This window comes from Buteo buteo, chromosome 20 (assembly GCF_964188355.1).
Source record: "Buteo buteo chromosome 20, bButBut1.hap1.1, whole genome shotgun sequence".
In the NCBI taxonomy this organism is placed as follows: Eukaryota; Metazoa; Chordata; class Aves; order Accipitriformes; family Accipitridae; genus Buteo; species Buteo buteo.
In genome coordinates, this window is record NC_134190.1 from 28,508,736 (window position 1) to 28,531,604 (window position 22,869).

General features: G+C 39.6%; 1 protein-coding gene across 1 annotated transcript; it reads left to right on the plus strand.

The window, feature by feature from the left end:
- The first annotated feature begins 102 nt into the window (after window positions 1-102).
- NSUN2 (NOP2/Sun RNA methyltransferase 2) lies at window positions 103-19,629 on the plus strand. The gene is made up of 19 exons (XM_075052395.1): window positions 103-350; window positions 422-579; window positions 709-813; window positions 926-1,031; window positions 1,696-1,767; window positions 4,296-4,380; window positions 5,026-5,218; window positions 5,625-5,699; window positions 6,825-6,955; window positions 9,522-9,595; window positions 12,582-12,712; window positions 13,327-13,423; window positions 14,541-14,716; window positions 15,248-15,340; window positions 15,727-15,862; window positions 17,151-17,231; window positions 17,449-17,587; window positions 18,366-18,405; window positions 19,071-19,629. Exons 1-19 carry the CDS (start codon window positions 276-278, stop codon window positions 19,474-19,476), a joined length of 2,373 nt encoding a protein of 790 aa, XP_074908496.1. The 5' UTR covers window positions 103-275; the 3' UTR covers window positions 19,477-19,629.
- The last annotated feature ends 3,240 nt before the right edge of the window (window positions 19,630-22,869 follow it).

Consider the following 22,869-nt stretch of genomic DNA (forward strand, 5'->3'; position numbering starts at 1 on the left):
GCCCCCTCCGCCCGCCGGTTGGTGGAGGCGGCCGCGGTGCGGGGGAGGAGCTCGGGAACGGAAGTTCCGCCGCCGGGGTGTTGGTGGAGTAGAGCAGCCCGGAAGGAGGGGCGGGCTAGGCCAGGCCGGGCCGGGCCGGGCCTGCGCACGCGCGTAGTGGTGCGAGCACGCGGTGCCTGACCGCCGTTCGGGCCGGCGGCAGCGGCCGCTCTCCCTCCCTTCCTCCCTCCCTCACGGCGGGGCGTGTGGCGGGGCTCGGCCGGCGCGTGGCCGCCATGGGCCGCCGGGCGCGCGACCGCAGGCGGCAGGAGCGGCGGCAGGAGCGGGGCGGCGACGGCGGGGACCAGGCGGTGAGAGCCGGGCCGGGGCGGGGAGGGGAGCGCCGGGGAGCGGCGGGGCTGACGGCGGCGGCGCGTTTCAGGGCTGGGCCGGCGGCTACCCCGAGATCGTGAAGGAGAACGAGCTGTTCGAGCGGTACTACCGGGAGCTGGGCATTGTGCCTGCTGGCGAGTGGGGCGACTTTATGGCGGCGCTGAGGGAGCCGCTGCCCGCCACGCTGCGCATTACTGGCTACCGGAGGTAAGGGCCGCGGGGCAGGGCGGGCCGCCGCCTCCCCGGGCAGCGGAGGCAGGGGCCGTGGGGCTGGCGGACCGCGCCCGGAGTGGGTGCGTGGCCTCCCGCGGGTGTGCGTGTGCCTCTGCCCCGCAGCCACGCCAGAGAGGTTCTGCACTGCCTGAAGGAGAAGTACTTCGGGGAGCTGCGGGGCCTGGAGGTGGACGGCCAGAAGGTGGAGATGCCGCAGCCGCTGAGCTGGTAAGTGGGGGGGAACACCTTTCCCCTTTGCCCCTGCCCCACAGCCAGCCTGGGGAATCCGTTTCCTGCTCTGTCGCTTTTCTTTTGCCTCTGCCCCTCTTCCCCCCGCCAGGTACCCAGAGGAGTTAGCCTGGCACACCAACCTCAGCAGGAAGATCCTACGCAAGTCACCGCAACTGGAAAAGTTTCATCAGTTTCTGGTTAGCGAGACAGAATGTGTAAGTTTTCGATAGATCTTGATGGGGTTTTTTATATTTATTTTTTTTCTTTTATATCTCAAGCGGTGTTTTATTCAAATGTGTTGCAAGATGCTGAGGACGTATCTTTTCTCTCAGAAGCCAAGCGGCTCAGAAGAACCTGAATTTTAGGGCGCTGTTGGCAGCAATTTGGCCCACAGCTCTGGCACATAGCTGCAGCTACAAATATTTCTCCTAAACTAATTGCAGTTCTTTTTATTTGGGAATGTGAAAATGAGCTCCTGTAAAACAGTTAGTTGCTGTTAGAAGACGGATGTTTAAACCTGGTAAAAAGCACACGTGCGTGCATAACAAGACTTACCTTTTGTGATGGATATTTCTCACTTGGTTGAAGCCAGTTTCTCATCTCTTTTGAGCAGAAACTGCATCCGTAGATTTAATAGAATTGGAGCAAATATGCAATTTCCAGAAATTTCAATTGGGCAAAATACTGCGTGGTGGGGTTTTGGGGTTTTTTTTGTTAAATGCTAATAAAATAAAATACAATCCTAAGTTTATAACTGTGGTTTCAATTGCTTTATTAATTTAATATAGAGAGATTTAAACAGTTTATTGCAAAAGAAACGCCTTCTTTTGTGGAATATAAAGGAGTTTGGTTTTGTTGTTGTTTTTTTTTTCTTTCAAGGGAAATATCAGTCGTCAGGAGGCTGTTAGCATGATCCCACCTCTGCTGCTTAATGTTGACCCTCATCATAAGGTAACTCAGGAACATACAGTGTACTAGAGTTTTTTCCTAGAAGATAGTTTGATTAAACTACAAATTACAACAGTAATATCAATGCTGATACACAGTTCTGGTTTGTGTTGCTATGTTTTGTGCTTTCTGCGTGTAAACAGCAACAGTCAGCTGGTGTTCAGATCACAAATACCCTGTCAGAGGAACAAATGCTTTTCGAGCTATGTGTAATACCCTGTAAAAAACACTTAGGTTTTAAGTAGTTGCATAATCTTACTTTCAAAGTGTAAATGTATTGAGTTGCATCTCATTTATGTGTTTGTGTTTCAACCCCCTTTTAAAGTAAGATGTCTGTTTTTAACTTCCTGCTACCCATCACACTGTGAACAGATGTAGTTTTCCACATCCAAATGACAAAGTTCTCTACCAGGTAGTTTTCACCCCTCAATGCCTTTTGAAGGAGTTGCAAACTTCTGCTCTATAAATCTGTTAGGCAAAATAATTTGGGTGAGCTGAAACATGCTGTTGGTGGTGGCTGAAGAGTATAGGTTGCTAACTTTTTTAATTGAGGCATCTGAGGAATGCCCGTGATATTTTCTAATGGCAGATTGGAGGAATGGGGCTACCATGGTAGCAGACTTCCTGTTCTAACCTTAGTGATGTTTTCATACTCTATGCTTGTTTGCAGAATTAATGTGTCAGGTGGCCTTACTCTCTTAATCTGTTAAGTTGATGAGCTAGTTAGAAGTGCCTTGCTACGTCAAGCAGGCACGTTGTGCACTTTCTTAAAATGTTCATGCTGTATCTTATAATTTTAAGTTTTTCAAACTTCTGGCCTACATATTTTAAAGACTTGTTTGTACTTACTTGTTTTTGTATGTTAACGTTACTTAGCATCCATGACTTTTCAGTTTGTTCTCTCCTGCTCTCACCTCAACCCAATGTATGACACAAGGCTGATGGCTATTTTACGTGAGGCAAGGTCTTCTCATCTCTCTTAAATGAATAATGAATTCAGTGTTATGTTCAGTCCTAATGTGTCACAGGTGCATTTTGAGGGGGTTTTTTGAGTTGGAACAGGTAGTGAATGTGTTCAGCTTAATATGAAACACAAATTGTGAGAATATTTTTGCACACACCTTACTTATATTGCGTATACTAAGCTAGCAGTATATGGTTTTTGCGTTGAATGTTTAACTTTGGTCACTGTATTTCAGTGAGCACTTTACAGAAATGCATGTAAGGTTTCACAAATTTGCTCGTAAATCAGACTTAGAATAGGTTCTTTAGCCTCTCTTTTGACAAGACAGCAAATAGCTGCTGTAATGATGCCTTGGCTGTTGCCGTTTAGGACCTTTTATGGTCCTTAGTGCCTTATTTTCTGAGCTGTTTGTTATGACCAGAATTGCAGGTTGCTTTTCATGCTTAACCAGCATGTTCTGTATGTCGTGTCTTACATGCTGATTCTCGTCTCACACAAAGATCAGCTTGATGACTGCCCAGCCTCTCTGTAGTTGTGTTCAGTAAGCAGAAACAAGTAGTGTTACTTTAAATGGCAGATACGACACCGTCTTACTGAGTGTGTTTCATAATGCATTAACACTGCTGCATGGCAGTGCTTATCACATGCTCTCAGTAAATGCTCTTTGCATTTCTCTGGGGTCTGTCTTCCGGTTTAGTCTTGTTCATGCCAGGGGCTTACATGAGGATCTGAGCAGATCCGTCCCCATCTTTTATCTTGTTGCATGATTTTGGCTAACTTTTACTGGAGCTAAAGGTCTAGGAGGTAGTCATATGTTTCTGAAAATCTGTTAGCTAGGCAACAGGAAAGACTATGAGCTTCCTTGCTTAAGAGTGTTAGCTGTCAAACGGTTTGCTGAGAGAGTGTCTCTATGAATGACACAATCACAAGCCAAGTTTGTAATGAACCAGGAGGGAGAAATATGCTAGAAATCAGGTGTTGGTGTGCTGTTCTGTTCTGCTGCCTGAGGGTGGTTCGAATACTTCCCAAGTGCTTCTTCCAGCATATAGAAACAAGCAGTTTATGCTGCCCTGATTTTTTGCTTTAAAATGCAAATGTATGGGGAGGGGCAGCAGCTCATTTTTACGAAATCTATATATTCAACTGTGTCAGATAGTCTCTGATTAATTTACTGACAGTTAAAGTACTACTTGCTCTTGAATGTAACTTTGCTCTTTGTATGTGTGTGTATATATAAAGTTCCAGTTAACTTCAGTCAGAATTGCTTGTGAACTCATAAAAGGACCGTATCCTCATATCTATATGCAGATTTCTCTTTCACATTTTTTTTCAGCTGATGTATTTGTTCCCTACGGACTAAAGTCCTTTTATATTTTAGACCCTCAGAGATAAAGCATACAAAGAACAGAACTGTATTTTATGTTTTTGCAAATTGGTGTTCAGAACATTCATAATTCTGCAAGTGTATGCAAAAGTATTTAATTTAAACTAGAACACATAGTAAATTTCTCAAGTACTTAAAAAATACAAGGTAGGACTGGTTTTTTTAACTTTCTGGTGTTTGTAGATTCTAGATATGTGTGCTGCACCGGGATCTAAGACTGCACAACTCATTGAAATGTTGCATGCAGACATGAATGTTCCTTTTCCCAGTAAGTCTGGAAAAACTATCAGAAAATTCTGTGACTTTGAATTTCCGCTTTTTCTTGTAGAAGATTATTTTTAATATCACAGATAAGTAACTGCATTTAACTGCATGTTGAATTCCCAGACTGGTTGAGTGATACGAGATGGGAAGTACCCCACCTTTTCCTTGAAACTTTGTGGGCTTCCTTGACTTGAAGGAGAGAACTTGTCTTTTTAAGCTTCAGAATCTTTACTTTCAGTTAGATGCTTACAGAAAATACTGCCCACAGAAATTGTGAAGCTGGGGGGAGTGGATTCTTTCTGCGTTCTACTGGAAATCTGCTCATGTACGGGGATTGTCTTTGGTGGCAGTCAGGGTTTTCTCTGTTATAAGGGTTTTACTTTGAGAGTGAAAAGTTGAAGGGCCCTTGGTTGTGTCTTATTGCTGCTGCACGGAAGCTCTAGAACTCTCAAGACTGTATTTGACACATCAGTTAAACCTCAACGTACTTTATGTTATTTTATGTTCAGTAAGGGGTCCTCTATTCATAAGCAGTCTTTTAAGTAAAAATCTCTAGTGAAAGGTTTACACAACCTTGAAGATAAGGCAATAAACTATGTAAAATTACTGTTGAATGGTAAAGCATCTTCCCACTATTTTATCTCTCCAGAGGGTTTTGTAATTGCTAATGATGTCGACAACAAGCGCTGCTATTTGCTGGTTCATCAGGCTAAGAGATTAAACAGTCCGTGCATCATGGTGGTAAATCATGATGCTTCCAGCATTCCTAATCTACAAATAGATGTTGATGGAAGAAAAGAGGTCCTCTTCTATGACAGGATATTGTGTGATGTCCCCTGCAGGTATCTTGCATGTAATCTTCAATACAGAGATTTTACTGCACTAAGCGCTGTGCTAGGGTTTTTGTGTTACTGACTTATGCTCTTTGAGTTGCTCAGTGAGTTATGGTTTATAGTAACTTCCAAAACAGGCAAATGCCTTAAAACTGTCTTAGGTAAGGGGATACCAGATGAAGGTGAACTTTTTTCATTCCAAGTGTTACTTAAGTTTGGTCAGCTGAAGGGCTTCAAATTTTGGACTTAGACTCAGAATACTGAAATACAAAGATATGGTAGAAACGAACAGCACAGCATAGGAGAACTAGTTAATGTGGGAGAGGGACAGTTAATTTTTTGCCGCTATAAATGATGTGGACATGGAATGAGCTTTACCCACAAACAATACGAATCCGTTCAACCTCTGTTACAGTGGAGATGGAACCATGAGGAAAAACATTGATGTATGGAAGAAGTGGACAACACAAAACAGTTTGCAGCTCCATGGGTAAAAATGCTTATTACACGTCTGCACTTCTTTGATTTCTCTCTCTGCCTTTTCCCATATCTTTAACATCTGCATGCATTCACATGTTAATATATGACAAAGCAGAGACTAAGAAGAGTCACTTTTCTCTCAAATCAAGAGCTTATGTGCTTTTCAGAGAAAGTATAGTGTTTCAGATATGAGGAGTGGACTGTGTGAATCTAAATTGCTTGTATTCTTATGAATATCTGACATTAATGTTCACTGAATTAATTTAGACAAGGTAGCTAATAAAACAGGGAACAAAAGATTTGCTTGGGATTCTTAGCATTTAGGCAGGTAAAATACTGTTGGAAAATGCAGAAACTTGTAAAATTTAATAGTAATGTTTTAAAGTCTTCAGAATATTAGAGATCATACATAAACAGTTTCACTTACCTGAGACTGACTTACGTTAACTCACGGTGAATGAGTACTTAGCCTAGTGCAGGCACATGGTAAAAAGCAGTAATTTAAACACAGATGAAAAAGCTTTAAATATTTTACTGTGCATTTGTAACAAGCTGGGAATGCTGTCAGTTACTGTGACTCATCTGACCTGTGGTGACTTGTTACTGCTTGGTAACTCATTCATAATTGCAGGTTTTATTTTAGTTTTAAGTATACAGGTAGGGTATAAGCTGGTGATCCAGCTCAGTGATACTTTTCTCAGAAGGCCCCTGCTAGCTAAGCTGTGTCATCCATAATCTTTGTAATAGATTGCTCATCAATTTAACTCTAGATTTCTGAGAAGAGTCCGGTTTTGGGGTGTTATTTTTCTAGTGTTGAGTACTTCATAATAAACTTGATGGGGCACTAGAAAGAACAAAATACAGAATGTTATGTTGAAAGTTATCATGAAAGTTTGACCTGATAGCTGTTTTAATAGGTGTAATTGTAAGTGTGTCTGCAGTATAGACTCCAGTAAGCTGACTTAGTTTAAAACTGATTAATTTGTGTACTGCTGACAGCTGTGGAACTTGGTAAGGGCTGGCTTAGTCCATGGAGAGTAATGTGTCTGCAATATAGCTTCACCTGTAAGAAATCTGATGGCAAATCTTTCTGGTTCCTGAATGATACCTGGCTAGACCAAGAGTGTTCTGTTAGATTGCAGTTAAGAATTGCAACCCGTGGTGTTGAACAGCTGGCAGAAGGCGGGAGAATGGTATATTCTACGTGTTCGTTGAATCCTATTGAAAATGAAGCTGTGATCGCATCTCTGCTGGAAAAGAGTCAAGGTGAGAATGCAAGCTTGGGCAGAGTGGGGAAATCTTTTGGGTTTTTTCTCAGCCTAGAAAAGGATGTGTGTGTGATAGTACTAGTAATAAGCTTAGCATAGGTAACATGCTCCTAGTATGCAAAACTGCAGCAATTTTTTGGTACCAGTAGGATTTCATTGGTGTTGATATGAGCGGTCGTCTTAAATGGGCCTACATGGGGTGCAAATAAATATAAAACCTGAAGAAGTTGTGTTAATGATGCACAAAAGACTTCTGCAGATCAGTGGAATTCAGTCTGTGTTATCTGGCTTCTGCTAACCAATTCCACTGGTTGGAGTCCATGTCGGACATTCGTATTTCCTTTGGAAAATGTGGTGTGGGACCATACTGCTGTATGCTGTAGGAGTAAAAAGCCCAGAATGTACTTAAGCAGTTAGAGGAATGTTGTTGTGCAACCAGTAGGTAAGAGTCACTGATAACTTTAGCATCTTTTGACCCACATTTTGACATGCTTGGAATTTTAATGTCTTTAAGCTCATGGGGTGTTTTTTACACCTTTGACTAGCATATGAAGGCTTGCTCAAGTTGCTGTTAAGTGATGAGCTGGGAAGCTGCACTGCATCAGTTTGTGATAGTAGGGCTTAGTAGCCCAAATCTCTGGCCTTGAGCTGATGGACACTGTTTTTTCTGAGTCAGTAACCTGAAGTTTGGAGATATCTGATTGGATTTTGCATGAAAAGTTCCACAGGCTTTAAGTTGAGCCTTGTATAGAGCAGAAGCAGCTGTATGGCTCCTGGAGCTGAGCTGGTTCTGAAAGTAGAGTAGCCCATTTTGTGTAATGTTTTCTTTGTGCCAGTCACTATTCTGGCCCCAAATTACACATGAAATTTCATTGTCTCAGAAACACCAGTTTAGCTAAAATGCCTGCAGATAATTAGGAATTGACTATTTAATTTCCACTCAAAGGACATTTTTATTTGGAGGTAGTTTCTTTGGCAGACTGAGTGAAAGAACAACGTAGGTCAGTTTCCAGTAAATTATAGCATGCTTGGCTTATTGAAGGCTGTTAAGTTTAACGATGACAAGATTGGAAAGTAGTAAGGACTAGTTTGGATAGGAGCATGAAGCAGTATGGATGTTAGTGGAGGCCAACAATTGCAGCGTCTGGGGCAAATTCAGTACTTCAAAGTCAGGATCTTGACTGGCTGTGGCATTCGATCTTGTCTCTGCGCAGTGGGGGTATTCTGGAGCTGACTTGGAGGCTATGACGTGTCCCAGTGAGCAAGCATTATCCTGGGGGCTTGAACACAGGTGTAGCTACAGAAGGGTGAGGTAGTGCAGCGGTCTGCAAGGGGCTCTGGACCTCGAGGATTTGCTCAGGTCAGTCCAGAAGGTTCATTGGTTTTTCAGCGTTAACTTAGTTCCTCGCACTGTGCTACACTGCTACTTGTGGAGCAGATCAGAGATTGTGTTGCCTTAGGGCTGAAGGAGTAAGGAAAAGGCACTTTTGTACCATGTTTACTGGGAGTTGTGTAGTACTTCCGACGGACTGTTCAGTGCCTGATCGGACTGTTCAGTGCCTGATCGGTCTGGTGTAGTCTTGAGGCATCAGTTGAAGTCATGCTGTGGGTAGGCAGGAATATTCAAAGGATGGATGCAAACATCAAGTTTAATCAGATTTGAAATGTCATTTTGGAATTTGTCTAAGAATTCATGTATCACTTCTTCATTTATTTTAAAGATTTGCTTAAACTGTCACTGTGAGAGTAAATGCTTAGTCATGTAGAACAGGTTGACAAATTGTGTACAACATGAGGAAAAGCCTACCTAACTGTCAAATAACAAAGTATTCAGAATCACAAAAAAGGAAATTTTAAGGATGTTCTTCTCTAGGGAGATCACCTATTTAAACAGTAAGTTTTTATATCATTCTTTCTGGACTTGGGGCAGCTTAAAGTTTTTACTCAGTAGATTAAATTATAATCTGTTGATGTTTCTTGTCGTAATCTGACATATTTTAGGCACATAGCCTTTTGTCCTGTTAGGTTGATAGTACTTCCCTTACTGTTAAACAGTTTGGAATTTTCCATTTAAAAAATAATCAATTCTTTTTCCTCTCTCGCTGGAATATATTAAGATTGTCAGTCCATAAAATGAGAATATATCAAGCGTTTTAAAAGCCTTAGTCATCCCAAAAGAGTACTTCTCTGAAAAATAGTTAATCAGTGTAGTAAATCCGAATACTAAGTAAGTGAGAATAAAAACTTCTATGACCGCATTGCATGGAATGCTGATGTTTAATGATACAGGTTGTAGAGTATTACTCTATGCAGCTGCTACGAAAGGTATCTAACCATTATATTTCGGTTAATTTATAGGCTGCAAACTTTTGTAGTTATTATGAACAGTTCTTACTGTCTTGTTAATTTACAGGGTAGCAATTGTATAGCATTTTGTTCCTTGAAAGTTTTAAAAAGCAATGGTCTTAAAATGGTCTTGAAGGAAAACTATTTTTATAAAAGTTAATTAAGAACACAACTCTCAAATTCTGTTATCAAGAATGTTTATGTTCTTGGGATTTCAGGTGCCTTAGAACTTGCTGATGTCTCTTCTGAGTTACCAGGTTTGAAGAGGATGCCAGGAATTACAAAATGGAAGGTACTTAACCTGATATTTCTGTGAAGTTCTTGGTCTGTGGTAGAGTGTTAAATTAGGAAAATTTTTAAGTGTAACATTTCAGGTTGTGCTGAAGTAATGGTAGTGATTTGCTCTTTAGAGTTTTAGACAATATAGCATTGCAGGGCAGAGGGCTAAAAATCTTTCTGGTGGTAAGTTCTTGTCTCCTCATCTGCTCTCCTGTTTTTCCTCTGGCTTTCTTTGCCTGTCTCCTATACTTTCTTAATATAATTCCCTTTTCTATTGTGTGCATGTGGCCTGTAGATGGCAACATGGTTTCAGCCACCCTTTAAGTTACCCCTCCTCCTCTGCTTTACAGTCTGAGCATTAGATTCTACAGTTCTTTAGCTGGTCTCTTCAAATCATTTGGAAGTAAAAGCTGTTAAATCCTTTCTGGAAGTAAGCTGTAAAACCTGCAGTGATGTAAGTAATCCTAGAATGTGAATAGAATGTGTATTTTGCTCCAGGGCTGATGTGATTTCAGTTCTGGAAACGGGGGACAGGGGGGAACAAAAAAACCTAAAGCTTCTTCAACTTCCTGTTAAGAGTACAATCAAGAAGAGCAGAAGGCCATCCTGGTAGCAGGGAAAGAAGCTCTGATTAAATTTTAATTACGAGCATGTGCTTTTGCAATGCCATTGGTTGTTCTGTATCCTCTCACCATTTCACTAGTCTCTTGCAATGGCAGTCTGCAGGTTTATGCCTCTGTGTAGGCTAATGAACAAGATGCATGGTAAAGATCTGCTTATGTTCTGCTGTTGGAAATCCAGCTTAGAAACTAGCTGATTTCTTTCTTCTTACAGTTCCAAAAGTTTAAATTATATGCTTGTACCTGAAGGATAAATGTAAAATGCATAACTGTGGCTTTATGATTGTAATTTTACTTTTTTTGGTACTGTATAAAGCTACAAAATATAAAGATCATTAAGAGTACATTGTATTCCCTGCAACATTTATTTCTGCCTTTGCAGCTAAAATATAAATCTCCCTAATGGATATTTTAAAACGTAGGCTTATAAAATCTGTTGAAAGTTTGCAAGACTTTCTTCAGCCCTTATTTGCTGCTACTGTATTTTTTCAAGCCTCATTGGCTAGCTCATAACTGGATGTATTTGCTTGCTTTGGTGCTGTTTTTACTTGGTGTAGTCTTTTGTTTCCTGGTGAAAGGTCTGTTAAGTGGGAACTCTGCACCAGTGATTACATTGAATATTCCTGAGCATCACTTGACTATAAATCTCTGGAAGCAGCAAAATAAAAATAAGGTTTCGTTCAAGGGACACTTAGGTGCTTGGAAATAGCGTTCAGTACTCTCTCCTTAGGCCACTTAGCCAACTCCAATGAATTATTTCAGAGTCTTTAAGGAAGAGACCTTTTTAACTCCAGACTTCTAGTCTTCATCCTACCCTACCAAGAAGCTAGTGAAATGTGCAATAGAGAAGAGTTCGGCATGTCATTTGATGCTTTGTCATTCTACCAGTCACATTGTGTGGTTAGGCTGGTAAACCAAAACTGAACAGAGCAGGGCTATTAGGCAGTTGTTCTAGTACATCCAAAATAGTTCTAGACTTGTTTGCACTTCCAGTTATTTATTCGTCCCATTGTTTGTTTCTCTCAAGCTGAACTCATGACTTCCAAAGAAGAGCAGTTCAGAATCAGTGTATCTTGTCTCCATCTAGCAATGTGACATGTAGTATATTTGGTCTTGAAATGCTAATTCTGGAAATATAGTCATTTCTATTTCAGGAACATGCAAAGGCACAATATTTTAGGTGTGATCAGATCAGTGTCTGAGAAATGCCAGACTTCATGATGCTGAAATCTGTGTTGTAACGTTCTTAGTGAAATTGTAATGTAGATAAATCTTACATTTCAGTTTCCAGTGGAACACTGAATTAAACCTTCAAGTCAATCACAGCGAGGTGTATGAAAGCACTTAATTGTATTTGCCAGTCCTGAAGTCACCATCACTGTGACTTCTCTATTTTTGTTGCCTTAACAACAGAAATGGGCCTTCATTTCAGTCATTAATTTTATGCATTTGCCCCATGCATGCCCAGATGTGACCTTTCTTACAGCCCTAGCGTCCAGTACAGAACCAGGCATCTAGGGCTCTGAAGTCAAGTTTTCCTTGGGGTTTTTTCTTTTCACGTTGGTATCTTCCCTAAAGAGCATTCAAAATGCCTCGCTACAGGAGTTGTGGCTCTAACCTTCTGCTTGTCTCTTAAGAGTCCATCAAAAGCTTTGACCCTTAGACAAAATGAGGTCATGTTATGTCCACACAGTATCTTAGAGTGGGTTTATAGGTGTGTTCTGAGTCCTGGATAAAGACACAGACACAAGAAAATTCACAGGGATGTGGTTCTTCAGTAACTTTCCTTGAAAACATCTCTTTCTGTGACCTATGTATGCCTGTGTCATGGGGCTCTCTGCTTGCCAAGCTGTTGTGTTGCGCTCTTGCATCCTTATTATGTAATGAAATTGGGATTCCTCGTTTCTAATCTCTATTAGACTGCAGTAGCCCTTTTCCTTTGTATACTGCTTGGAAGCTGCCTGTGGCAGAATGTTTCACAGCCAGTCTCATGGAGAAAAAGAAGTAGCGTGTCCTAAATCTGATGGCTTACTAATTTGATATATTCCACCACTGCCCTTCCTTTGGATTTTGGTGTTCTGTATGTTCTAACAGGTTACCAGAGATCACTGCAGTTGATTCTGCACCGGTCTTTACTTGACTGCACACTTTTTGAAGCATACAAAGTGAAGCAAAGAGGTACAGCTGTCAAGAGTCTCCTGCTTTTAAGTGCAGACATACAATGCACAAAGGAACAAGGCACTTTAAAGAACTTAATTTACTATACCAGAAAATAACTTCTGTTTTTGGCATCTGAACCTTGGTTTGAAAGTATTTTAATTAAAACTTGTGAAATGGTGACTTATATGCTTCACAGTATTTATATTTACTCCTTTGAAGGTAATGCTGAAAGATGGACAGTGGTTTGAAGAGTGGAAAGATGTGCCTTCAAATAGACAAACACAAATACGTCCCACTATGTTTCCAGTAAAAGATGAAGAGAAGCTAAAGGCAATGAATCTAGAGCGTTGGTAAGTTTTCCTAGAGTAGATTTTATGAGGTTTTGATGGTTACTTTGTATGGTGGTGGGCAAAGTACAATTAGGTCGGATTAGGAATGTGTTGGAGTATAGACCTGTGCTTGTATAGGTCTGAGTGTATTTCCATTGCTTCATTTGTAATGGCAGTACACAATATTTAAATGCCAGTGAACTGAGAGAAATCATTGAAAGTTGCTTACAAGGAATTAAGTATTCACACAAACAGGTCAGATTCTTGGCATACAGTAGAGATACGTAGCCAAAATTACTGGAAAAGTATGTAAAACTTTAACATTTTAACAGTGTGACTTATGTGCTAAGAAAGACTTTCCATAACTATTCTAAAATTAGTGTTTAGAAATGAGTGATTAAAGGTCAGATGTGAATGGTAAAATGAATGCGTGGCACGGATGCAAGTTATTTTGCTAGAATGCTCTATTTTAGGTTCTGTTTCTAGCTTCATAAATTAAATCTGCACAATCCTACTAGGAATACTTAGTTTACCATGAGAGTAAATATAAATGTGACACTTCTAGCGCTTTTGTGAGAGCATGAATGCTGCTGATGAATACGCTGCAACATTTTTTTTTCTTTCCCGGACTCCAGTCTTAGGATATTGCCACATCACCAGAACACAGGAGGTTTCTTCGTGGCTGTGTTAATAAAAAAATCTCCAATGCCATGGAATAAACGCCAGCCAAAGGTAACTTCTTTTAAAAGAGCTACAATGTTAACTTTTAATAACATTTCCAGATTTTTTTTGAAAGCTTACATAATAGAAAACATATTATAACTGTTTTGTATCTGCCCTTCAGTTATAGTTCAGTGTGTCAATTAAAAATAAATTCCTAAATCTCTTAAGAACTTAAAAAAAATAAATATCTCCTTTTAAAATAGGAAAAAAAGGAGGGGGTATTTTGAAATCATAGTAAAATAGAAAAAACTTGAACCTGAAATTAAGGCTTTGAAAGAATTACAGAAGCAGATTAGACTGGGTAGCTAAAGCTGCCACTTCCATCAGCTGTGTGTGGTCCCTCTGCTGAACGCTTTTTTCTGCTGTGTTGTAAGCTAATTCTGATTTCAGTTTATCTTACTCTGTGCCTGGTTGCTCAGGAGTGATTCACTAGCAGATTAGTCTAGCAGATCAGCGCCAGGGGGAATGGATGTAAAACTGTTAAGTGCAGCAGTGGCTTCAGCCATCTGACTTTAATCCATTTGTTATCAATTGTCTTTAAAATCCTGTCAACAGGATTTTAAGTTAACATGATTTATTTGATCTCTTAGATTGTTCATGTCTTTGAGAGAAACTTCTTGTGCAAATCCCTTTTAGCTGTTTCTATTTATTTGATATGCTTTATTAGAACACCTTATGAGTAAAATGCATGTGGCAGTAAGGAAAAAGCATTTATTCAGAAGCAAGCATCATTCAGATAGTTGATGTTGTTCTAAGTTTAAAGTTGTAGCACTCTTACAGAGTGCAACAGCAGGATGTGTGTGGCACTTTGAGCGCTAGGAAGAAAGCAGCAGATCCTGGCTTAAAACAGCCTTCTCTGTGAGTGCTTGAACATGATTTTGTAAATGGTACAAAAATAGCTTTCTTGGACAGTTGGTAAGAAATTGTCCAGATCAGTACTAGAGGTAAATGCAACTTATAATGGTATCTTGACTTAGTAATCAGATTAACTGCCTAAATGGATCTGTTTAAGCGCTTACCTACAAATTGATGATAATTAAGCACATGCAAAGAGAGAACATAGGTACCTTTCGTTACAAGTTAAATACTACTTTTGCTTTGTTGAAAATTCTATAATTTGAAATAGGTTCATCAGAAATTACCACAAAGAACGGGAGATACTGAAGTGACAGCAGCTAATTCAGATAATGGTTCTGAATGTGTTACTGAAGAACCAACACTTGCTGAAAATGAAGAGTCTAAGAAAATGCAAGAATTGCAGAATTCAGACACGGAGCAAAGCAAAAAGGAAGGAGTATGTGGGTAAGAGACCATGTCTAAGTATTTGTCCTGTGACGGCTTTGTAATTGCGGAGTATTCTATAGTTCTTTGTTATTGGACTCATTTAGAAGTCGATCAAGAAGAATTAATGAATCTGCTCAGTTGTCCTATGTTTCCACATTTTATGTCTCATATTTCAGCAAGTTAGGAAAATAACCACTTTTCTTATTAGCATTTGCAAAGTCTGTTAGTCGTTTCTTCTCTGTCAAGGAAAAAAACTACTTTCAGAAGTTAACCTTAGGAAGAGCTTTACTGTGTGCACAATTTCTCCCTCAGAAATCTCTTGTTTATTTGTTTTTGTGGTTTCTGTTTTCAAGCACTGCTTTCACTTCCTCATTTTAAGAAGTTAAATGGTGGGTAGTGTTGTCTCAGTGAAGCACAGAAAAATGTCAATATTCTGTTTGGCATGCTATCGTTACCATAAGCCAAGTGTTGATGAAACAAACTGAATATACTGTTTGTAAACCAAGAACTTTTACTAAAAATGACAATACAGTGGTATTTTCTTTATAGACCACCACCGTCTAAAAAAATGAAGTTGTTTGGCTTCAAAGAAGACCCTTTTGTGTTTCTCCCTGAAGATGATCCATTGTTCCTTCCTATCCAGTAAGAAAAAAAAATGTTTCTGTTTTGGCAGTAAGATTCCTATTAGTTTAGGAATATTAGTAGTTCAGTTCATCACAAAAGATGGGTCTAGTTTGTCATACATAAAACTTTTTTCCTAGCTTTACACAAGGTGCCCCTCTCCTCAACATTTAAACTCTTAAATGAAAATAGCCAACTATAGTTTGCAGTGGAAATTCTGAATGTATCTTAGTGTCTATGACAGCTTGTTTTTTCTGATGTCATGCATCTTAGGAAGTCTAATCTTTGTGTTCTGGAGCCAAAGTGTTAAGTGTTTGCAGAGATAGCTCAAGGAAATGGACTAACCCATGCATTTTGAGATTGTAATTTCATTGTTCAATTAATCAAAACAAGTATTATGGCCACAGGAAGTTTTATGCATTGGACCCATCCTTTCCCAAGATGAATTTACTAACTCGAACTCAAGAAGGAAAGAAGAGACAGCTGTACATGGTTTCTAAGGAGCTAAGAAATGTGCTTCTGAACAACAGTGAGAAGATGAAGGTATGGTTCATCTCTTCATGATGCAGAGCATCAGTGGATGTCTCCTTGAACTTTTTTGCCGAGCTTATTGTTTATATAGAGGATTAGTCCTCTGATAGGCCTTTTTTTTTCAGTCTGAATGAGTGTTTTCCTCTATCCCCTCTCTGTTAAAGAGATGAAGAGTTGTCTCTGAGAGGTAAATAACAGTCTCCAAGATTAAAATTGGTATGTTTTTTTGGCAGATGGAAGGGAACTTAAAAGTAGAGGAAGGGAAAGGGTAATATATAACTGCTGTGTGTGTACCAGCATTTTTATGCGGTCTTCGGGTACCTTGACAAGTTTACATTGACACTGTTGTATTTATGAGCCCCTTAATTGTACAAGTATTTAGATCTTTGAATGCCTACCAAAAATAACGGACAGCTTCAGCTGAATTATTAGCAGGCTGTGTTACATGGGGTCATTGTTTCAAAGTAATTTCAACAACTGAATATTTTGAAAAGTTGTTAAGCTGAATGATAATGGGATAAGAAGTAGTTTTTGTGAATTAGAGGGAAAGATGATTTTTTTGTTTGTTTGTAATATGACTCCCCATGGAAAATGCCTTGCAAATGCTAAAGATTTGTCTTAAAAGCCATTGAATAATTTAAGTTGGAATGAGGTCATCTAGTCCAGCTTCCTTCCTAACTTCAAAGCTAGATCAGATACACTTCAGGGACTCATCCAGTCAAATCCTGAAAATTTCCAGCAATATTCATTGCATGTTTGCAACGGATCTTTGCGATGGATAAATAATTATCCTTTTATCCCACAAGCATGAAATGGCTACATAACAGGCAAAATTTTAAGAAACTGGTGCATTACATTAGGTAGTGAGACTTTGGGTACCACAAAGGATATAGCGTCCTAATATTAAGCACTTGTGCATTTTTAAAATCCCGTCCTTGATTGATTTTCCCAGAATCACCCAGAAAATTCTTACTCAAACTAGAATTAAAATTAGACTTTAATAGTTCATTGCCCTCATTTTAAGACTGCCACTTCCTACCAGTGTTCAGTTTTCAATATGGAAAGGAGTAAAAAGCGTTTATGTTGAGAGAGCACTACGTTTTGATAGTGGGAATTCCTTTTTCCCTGGAATGAATTTTCACATGAATTTAATTCAGTGTCCAGCGCAAACGAACAAATGTTGTGGCAGAACTATCCTTTCCTCCCCCTTTTAGTCAAGCAGTTGAGGAAAAACAAAGTTCACAGTCGTAATTTAGAATTTATACTCCTTAATGCTGGTTACTGACTTTGCTGTTTGCAGGTTATTAACACAGGGATAAAAGTCTGGTCTCGCAACAGTGATGGTGAGCAGTTTGGATGCGCTTTCAGATTAGCACAAGAGGTAATTACATAGCATTGTATTTTCAAAGGTGATACTTTGGTTTCCTCTAGCACAGCTGGCATTAACTTTGTCAGATGATGACAATTTGCATTTTCAGTATGGTTTAAAATGTGAAAATTGTTTTCTGTTATTAGCTATAGGACATACTGTTTTTAACATTTTTCCTTCAGAAAATAGCAATTACATTTTGAAATAACTATATTTATTTATTAAACAGGGAATTTATACTCTGTATCCATTCATTCATGCAAGGATTATAAATGTCTGCATAGAAGATGTTAAAATTCTGCTAACCCAGGAAAATCCATTCTTAAGTAAATTTAGCAGTGAAACGCAGAAGAAAGTCAAAGACATGGGTAAGCCTTCTAATTTGTGCTATGATAAAATTATTATTATACAGTACATGGAAGACTGAAAATCCTGTCACATAAACTGTGTTTGCTAAAAATTTTGACTAAATTTATCTTAAGTGTACTTGTTAAGTGGGTAAGTAAGCATTACTGAAACCCAGTGTGCTACTAGAAACTGTAGTCCTTTCCGATGATGTTTAAGGTTTATGAACTCCAGAGAACGGAAGAGTTGCCAGGCTTGTGACTTCTGTGAAGCAGCGCTGTGAGGAAGCATTTAAAATATCTCATGAACAAAGATTTTATATACGCTACAGATCTTTTATGGGGAACAATGTCTACTCATATTAAATTTTTATTTATGCTGGATGCTTGACGAAATGAAGATTGGTTTTCAGTGTTCTGTTTATGTTGGGTTTTTTCCAAGTCATCGCTGGTCCTTGTACTTCAGTGTTTGATGAGACAAAATGGGAAGAACAATTTTTCTGAAGTTTGGGCTGGCATGCTCTTATGTATTTTAATTTGTATGTTTGGGGTTTGGGAGGGAGCAGGGTTGGCAATTGTTTTTGTAACTATATAGATACTTCAGTCCGGGAAAAAAAAAAGGAATAAAAACTGGTATTGCCTGTAGTTTACTGTACTGATATAGGTAACTGCTAACCAGCTCGTGCTGTGTGGATATCTAAAAACTTGTTTTCTTGACCATTTTCAAATTATAGTCATTTTAACATTGTATGAAGTAACACATCTGTTTTGTTTTTGTTTCCCCCACCCCCCTTCCCGGTAGCAATGGGAAGTATCGTTCTGAAGTACGACCCAGACCCTGAGTAAGTAGATGGGTTGCTTTTCATTTATGCAGTTTTAAAACTTGGACAAGAATTGATTTTCACTCAGCAAAAACAGAAGTGGAGGCATAGAGATGCAGTGAGGTCAACAGTATAGCCAGACAGCATACAAAGACTGTAACAGGGAAAGAAGCTTTCTTGCCTGTGTATTCTTAAAACAACTGTAGGATTTAGCCTTATAAGGAGAACTAGTAGTTTTGCCAGAGCTCCACAGTATCACTGCATGTGATTTGTTTATTTGTTTGTTTCCCTGTGAAGTCCAGCATTTGGAATAGAAAAAGTTAAACATTTTCGTTGTTCATTTTTGCTGACAAAGTAGTATTAGAAGCTCTTGAGAACTTTTTGAATATAACCTTTTATCGTGCTGCTGCTTATATTAGTTGTGAAACCAGAGTCAGAAAATTAGTTTACCTGTTGCAGAAATCTAATAGCATTGAGCTTTATTTTATTTGCTTGCTTGCTTGTATAGACAAGCAGGTACGTGTTTAGATATTGAAGTTAAGACCAATGTACTTGTCTTCTACGAATAGTTATAAAATGCATTCACTATTAAAGATTGTGCACTCATTTATCAGGATATGGCTATAAAATTAAGTGTTGAAGATTAACATTCTCATAGTTGACTGAACATAACTGCTTGTTTGTAGAAAGCCTGATGATCTTCAGTGTCCTATAGTGCTGTGTGGTTGGCAAGGAAAGACATCACTCCGTGCCTTTGTGCCCAAGAATGAGAGACTTCATTATCTGAGGATGATGGGAGTTGAAGTGTTTAAAGCAAAGAGGAAAGAGGAGGAATCGGAAAGTAAAATGGAGGAAGAAATTCAACATAGGCTGGCACAAACAGAGGAAGGAATGGATGTGGAAGATAAAGAACATGATTTAGTCACAAAAATGGAAGCAGAAATAGGTGAAGAATCTACCCACAGTCCTGTGGAAAGCAGTACTATGGAAGTAGAAAATAAAATTGAGGATTTAGATCAATCTAGTAAAAATGCCAACAGTCATGTAAGCGAGGAAAGCAAAGACACGGATACAAGTAATGTGAAAGATTAGGTTTCTTTCTCTATTACTTGGCAGCTTCCATGAGTCTCACATCCAGACTTTTGCTTTTAGCATGGAAGTGTATTTTAAAATTTTGGTTGGAATAGGATGTTCCTCTTTTAAAGTTTCACCTATTTTATTTTTAAAATGAAAACGATAAAGAGATTTCTCTTCAAGTGTGTCTTCTTTTTACCATTTTAAGCTCCGTATTACTGGTGGGTTTCTGTGTCTGTTGCTGGCAATGGACCATGCACCAGTAAAATCTAAAGCCCGTATTTGAAATGGAATAATGGTACGTACGGATGAACTGCCTGTGTAACTGGTCAAGAATTCCTTCAGAAGAAAAAAGGGGTTTCATTCAAAGCACATAAGTTCTAGAAAAACATTTTTTTCTCTTACGATTGCATACCCTACCTACCACCCAATCTGATTGCTACTTAACGCAGGTTCTTTAATGGATAAGGGAATAGGTGTGAGTATGCGTACAGGTGCATATGTGGGATATCTAACTAACAACCTTGTTAACACTTATTCAAAATAAAACTGTGCACAGCATCCTGGAAAAAAAATGCAGAATGCATTTTGGCAGAGACCAATGTCTGAGATTCTTCTTCAGAGTGATGAATTGCCTGACAGGCACAGCTAGTAAATGTCATTAACTAGATCTTCAGGTATGCTGACCATGCCTCAAACTCGTATCTTGAAATGTGCCTGTGTGAGAGTCTGTGGCTGTCCCTCAGATCTACTGTGGTCATCTGTTTCTCTGTCATTTCTTCAAGTGGGAGTCATCTCTAATTTCTGCAAAATACTTGTTTCTAGCTGAAATAATAGTTTAAAAAAAAGTGGTGATATATATATATATTGTTGTTTAGTAGATGTTTAAAAGAGGTTATTTAGGTCCAAAAGGGTAACTTAATCTGACTTAATTTAAAAAAAAATAAATTAGTTGGCTACCTCAGAAACTTATAAGTTCCATCCTTTGTGGCTTAGTTTCAGCAGTACTCTTTGTACTTGTATCAAGTTGACCTGTAAGGGAAGTGACCAGTGGTACAAGATATTGTAGGACCACGGTGATGCAAATATTTGTGTTGCTTGTCAAACTGAATTTTACCATGTGTATTTTACTGATGAAGTCCTAATGTGGCTTGGATCCGTTTGCTGTACCTTGCTACAACAGACTTTTTGATGCCTGCCCTTGAACTACTTCATCAGAGGGAGTATTCTTGAGGGAGAGACGTAAAAGTGAAATAATGCCATGTCCTCTGTTGAGATATTAGTCTCATGCGGTGAAGAACCATTGACAGGACTCATTTTCCTCTTGAGAGTCCATAAAATAGGTTAATAAAAAATCAGTTCTTGCCCTTGTATTTTGCTAAGGTTTGAGTTTGTTCTTTGAATTAGGAGCTGCAATCGGACAGGTGCTTTTTTGGCAGCTCCTTGGGCTGAAAAGCAGCATAGCAGAATTGTCTTTTGAATGGAGGTGTATGCAAAGTAAAATTTTTAATGATTTAAGTATATGAGGAAAAAAATTTTAGCAACTTGAAACTTCAAGCATGAAACTTAACATTGGTTCTCATATCTTTGCATTTATTCTGATATATTGGGCATTTGAAATGGAAGAAGGGTGGAAGACCAGTGTCATTTTTAAGTCCTCATCACTATCGCAGTCTGTGGGACTCAACCCTGAGGATGACTGATTTTAATCCATCTAATCTTTTTATGCTCTGATCATCTCCATCAGTTATCAGAAGGTCAAGTGTTAAAACTTAGGTGAAGAAACCAGAATTTGTTTTGAGTTATGCCTGCTGTTACTGTATCTACTGATGTCCCCGAGCAACAGTTCAAGCTTCGTTTCAGTCAAAGTCCCAGTTACTCTTGCCTTGATTGCCAGAAGGGAAGATGCCTAAAACTAGGTAGTGGCTGAAAACAGTGTCCTAGCTTCCCAGGCTGGGGACCTGATGAAATTGGGGTGTGTTTTGTTTGTGTGTCTCTGCTGAGCTATGTGCTGCTGCAGCTCTGATGGTCAGGTGGCTGAACCTCTGCTTGGGTGGTTTTGAACGTGGATTGCTGCAAGTAATTTAAAAGAAAGATGAAAGAGAACTGGTATGCAATTGTGTTAAGTTTGAAAATGTGAAAGTCTTAAAAATCACTAGGTTTGAAGTTCATGACTTAGTAAGTCCATCCTTGTAAGCAGTCCCTGTTAAATGTGAGAATTCTCTGGTTAACATTGCTGTGTTTTAGAAACACAGGGCTGTAGATGTTTGCACTGATGGCAGGGGGTTTTATATGTGATAGAGGGGAAACAAGAAAGAATTTCCTGCATCTAAATGAATAGTCTGTTTATGTTCTGCTTAGAGATGCCCTCAGGAGAAGCTGCTGGAGCCTTCAGAAAATAATCTGTTGACTGAGAAACCTAGAAAGAAGAGGAGGGAAAACACCACATGAGATATTCCTTTGTAGCTGCTTCTTCAGTATTTACCTAATATTAGTCATTGCTTTGGAAGCTTGTAAGGATTTTCATACTTTAGTTCACTGCAAAATTAGTATACTGTAATCTAGTGCCACCAGGCTGATTTATTTTTCTTAAATGTCCGAATCCTATTAAAAGTCAATGAGACTTCTCGAAGTATACAGACCCCTTGAAAAATTCCTGCCTATAAACTTCAAATTCAGACTTAGCTGTAAAAGAAAGCAATTTAGCTCCTGTAACAACCCCTATCCGAGGCTGCAGCAAAGGGAAATCAGTGTGTTTCTTTCTTCCAGTGGGAAAGCCACCCTGGAAAACAAGCTCGTGTGCTTGTGCTGTGTTGCTGCCAGAGCCGAGCCAGGCACACCGTCCTGCCCTGCTATCTCTCCGGTTCAAGTCTTGTCAACAACTCCAGGCGAAGCGGCGTGGATACAACAGCAGTTCTGTTATTCCCAACAAACGTCCCGATGAAGTCGGCTGGTGTGCTGGCAGCACTGCGTGTTTTTGCCGCTCAGCCTTGCAGCCAGCGCTGGGGAAGGTCAGTTGGCGATCCTCGTGGGGGGACCCATGGCCTGCAGCGGGGTGCAAGGCACCTCGACGCCTGCGCTGAGCACCGGCAAGGGCCTGCTCCAGGAGAGCCGGGGCAGCACGGGGATGCGCCTACCCTCCAGGTGCAGCCCTGCTCCTCTGTCACTTTGGGTGGGTTTTCCGCACCTACTGCTGATCCAAGGATCAAGCATGCGGTTGTGTTTAATTATTATTTAATTTGTTGCTCTGTGTTTCTTAAAGAAACCTGAGTATTGGGTTTTGACTAAAATTTGGTTTTCTTCTTATGGTGTGGCTGCTTGTGTTAGGAATTTAAGTTTCTTACTTCTGCACTTGATATTCCTATTCAGTGAACTTTAAGCAGGCTGTCGGCTACATAAGTATTTGCCTAC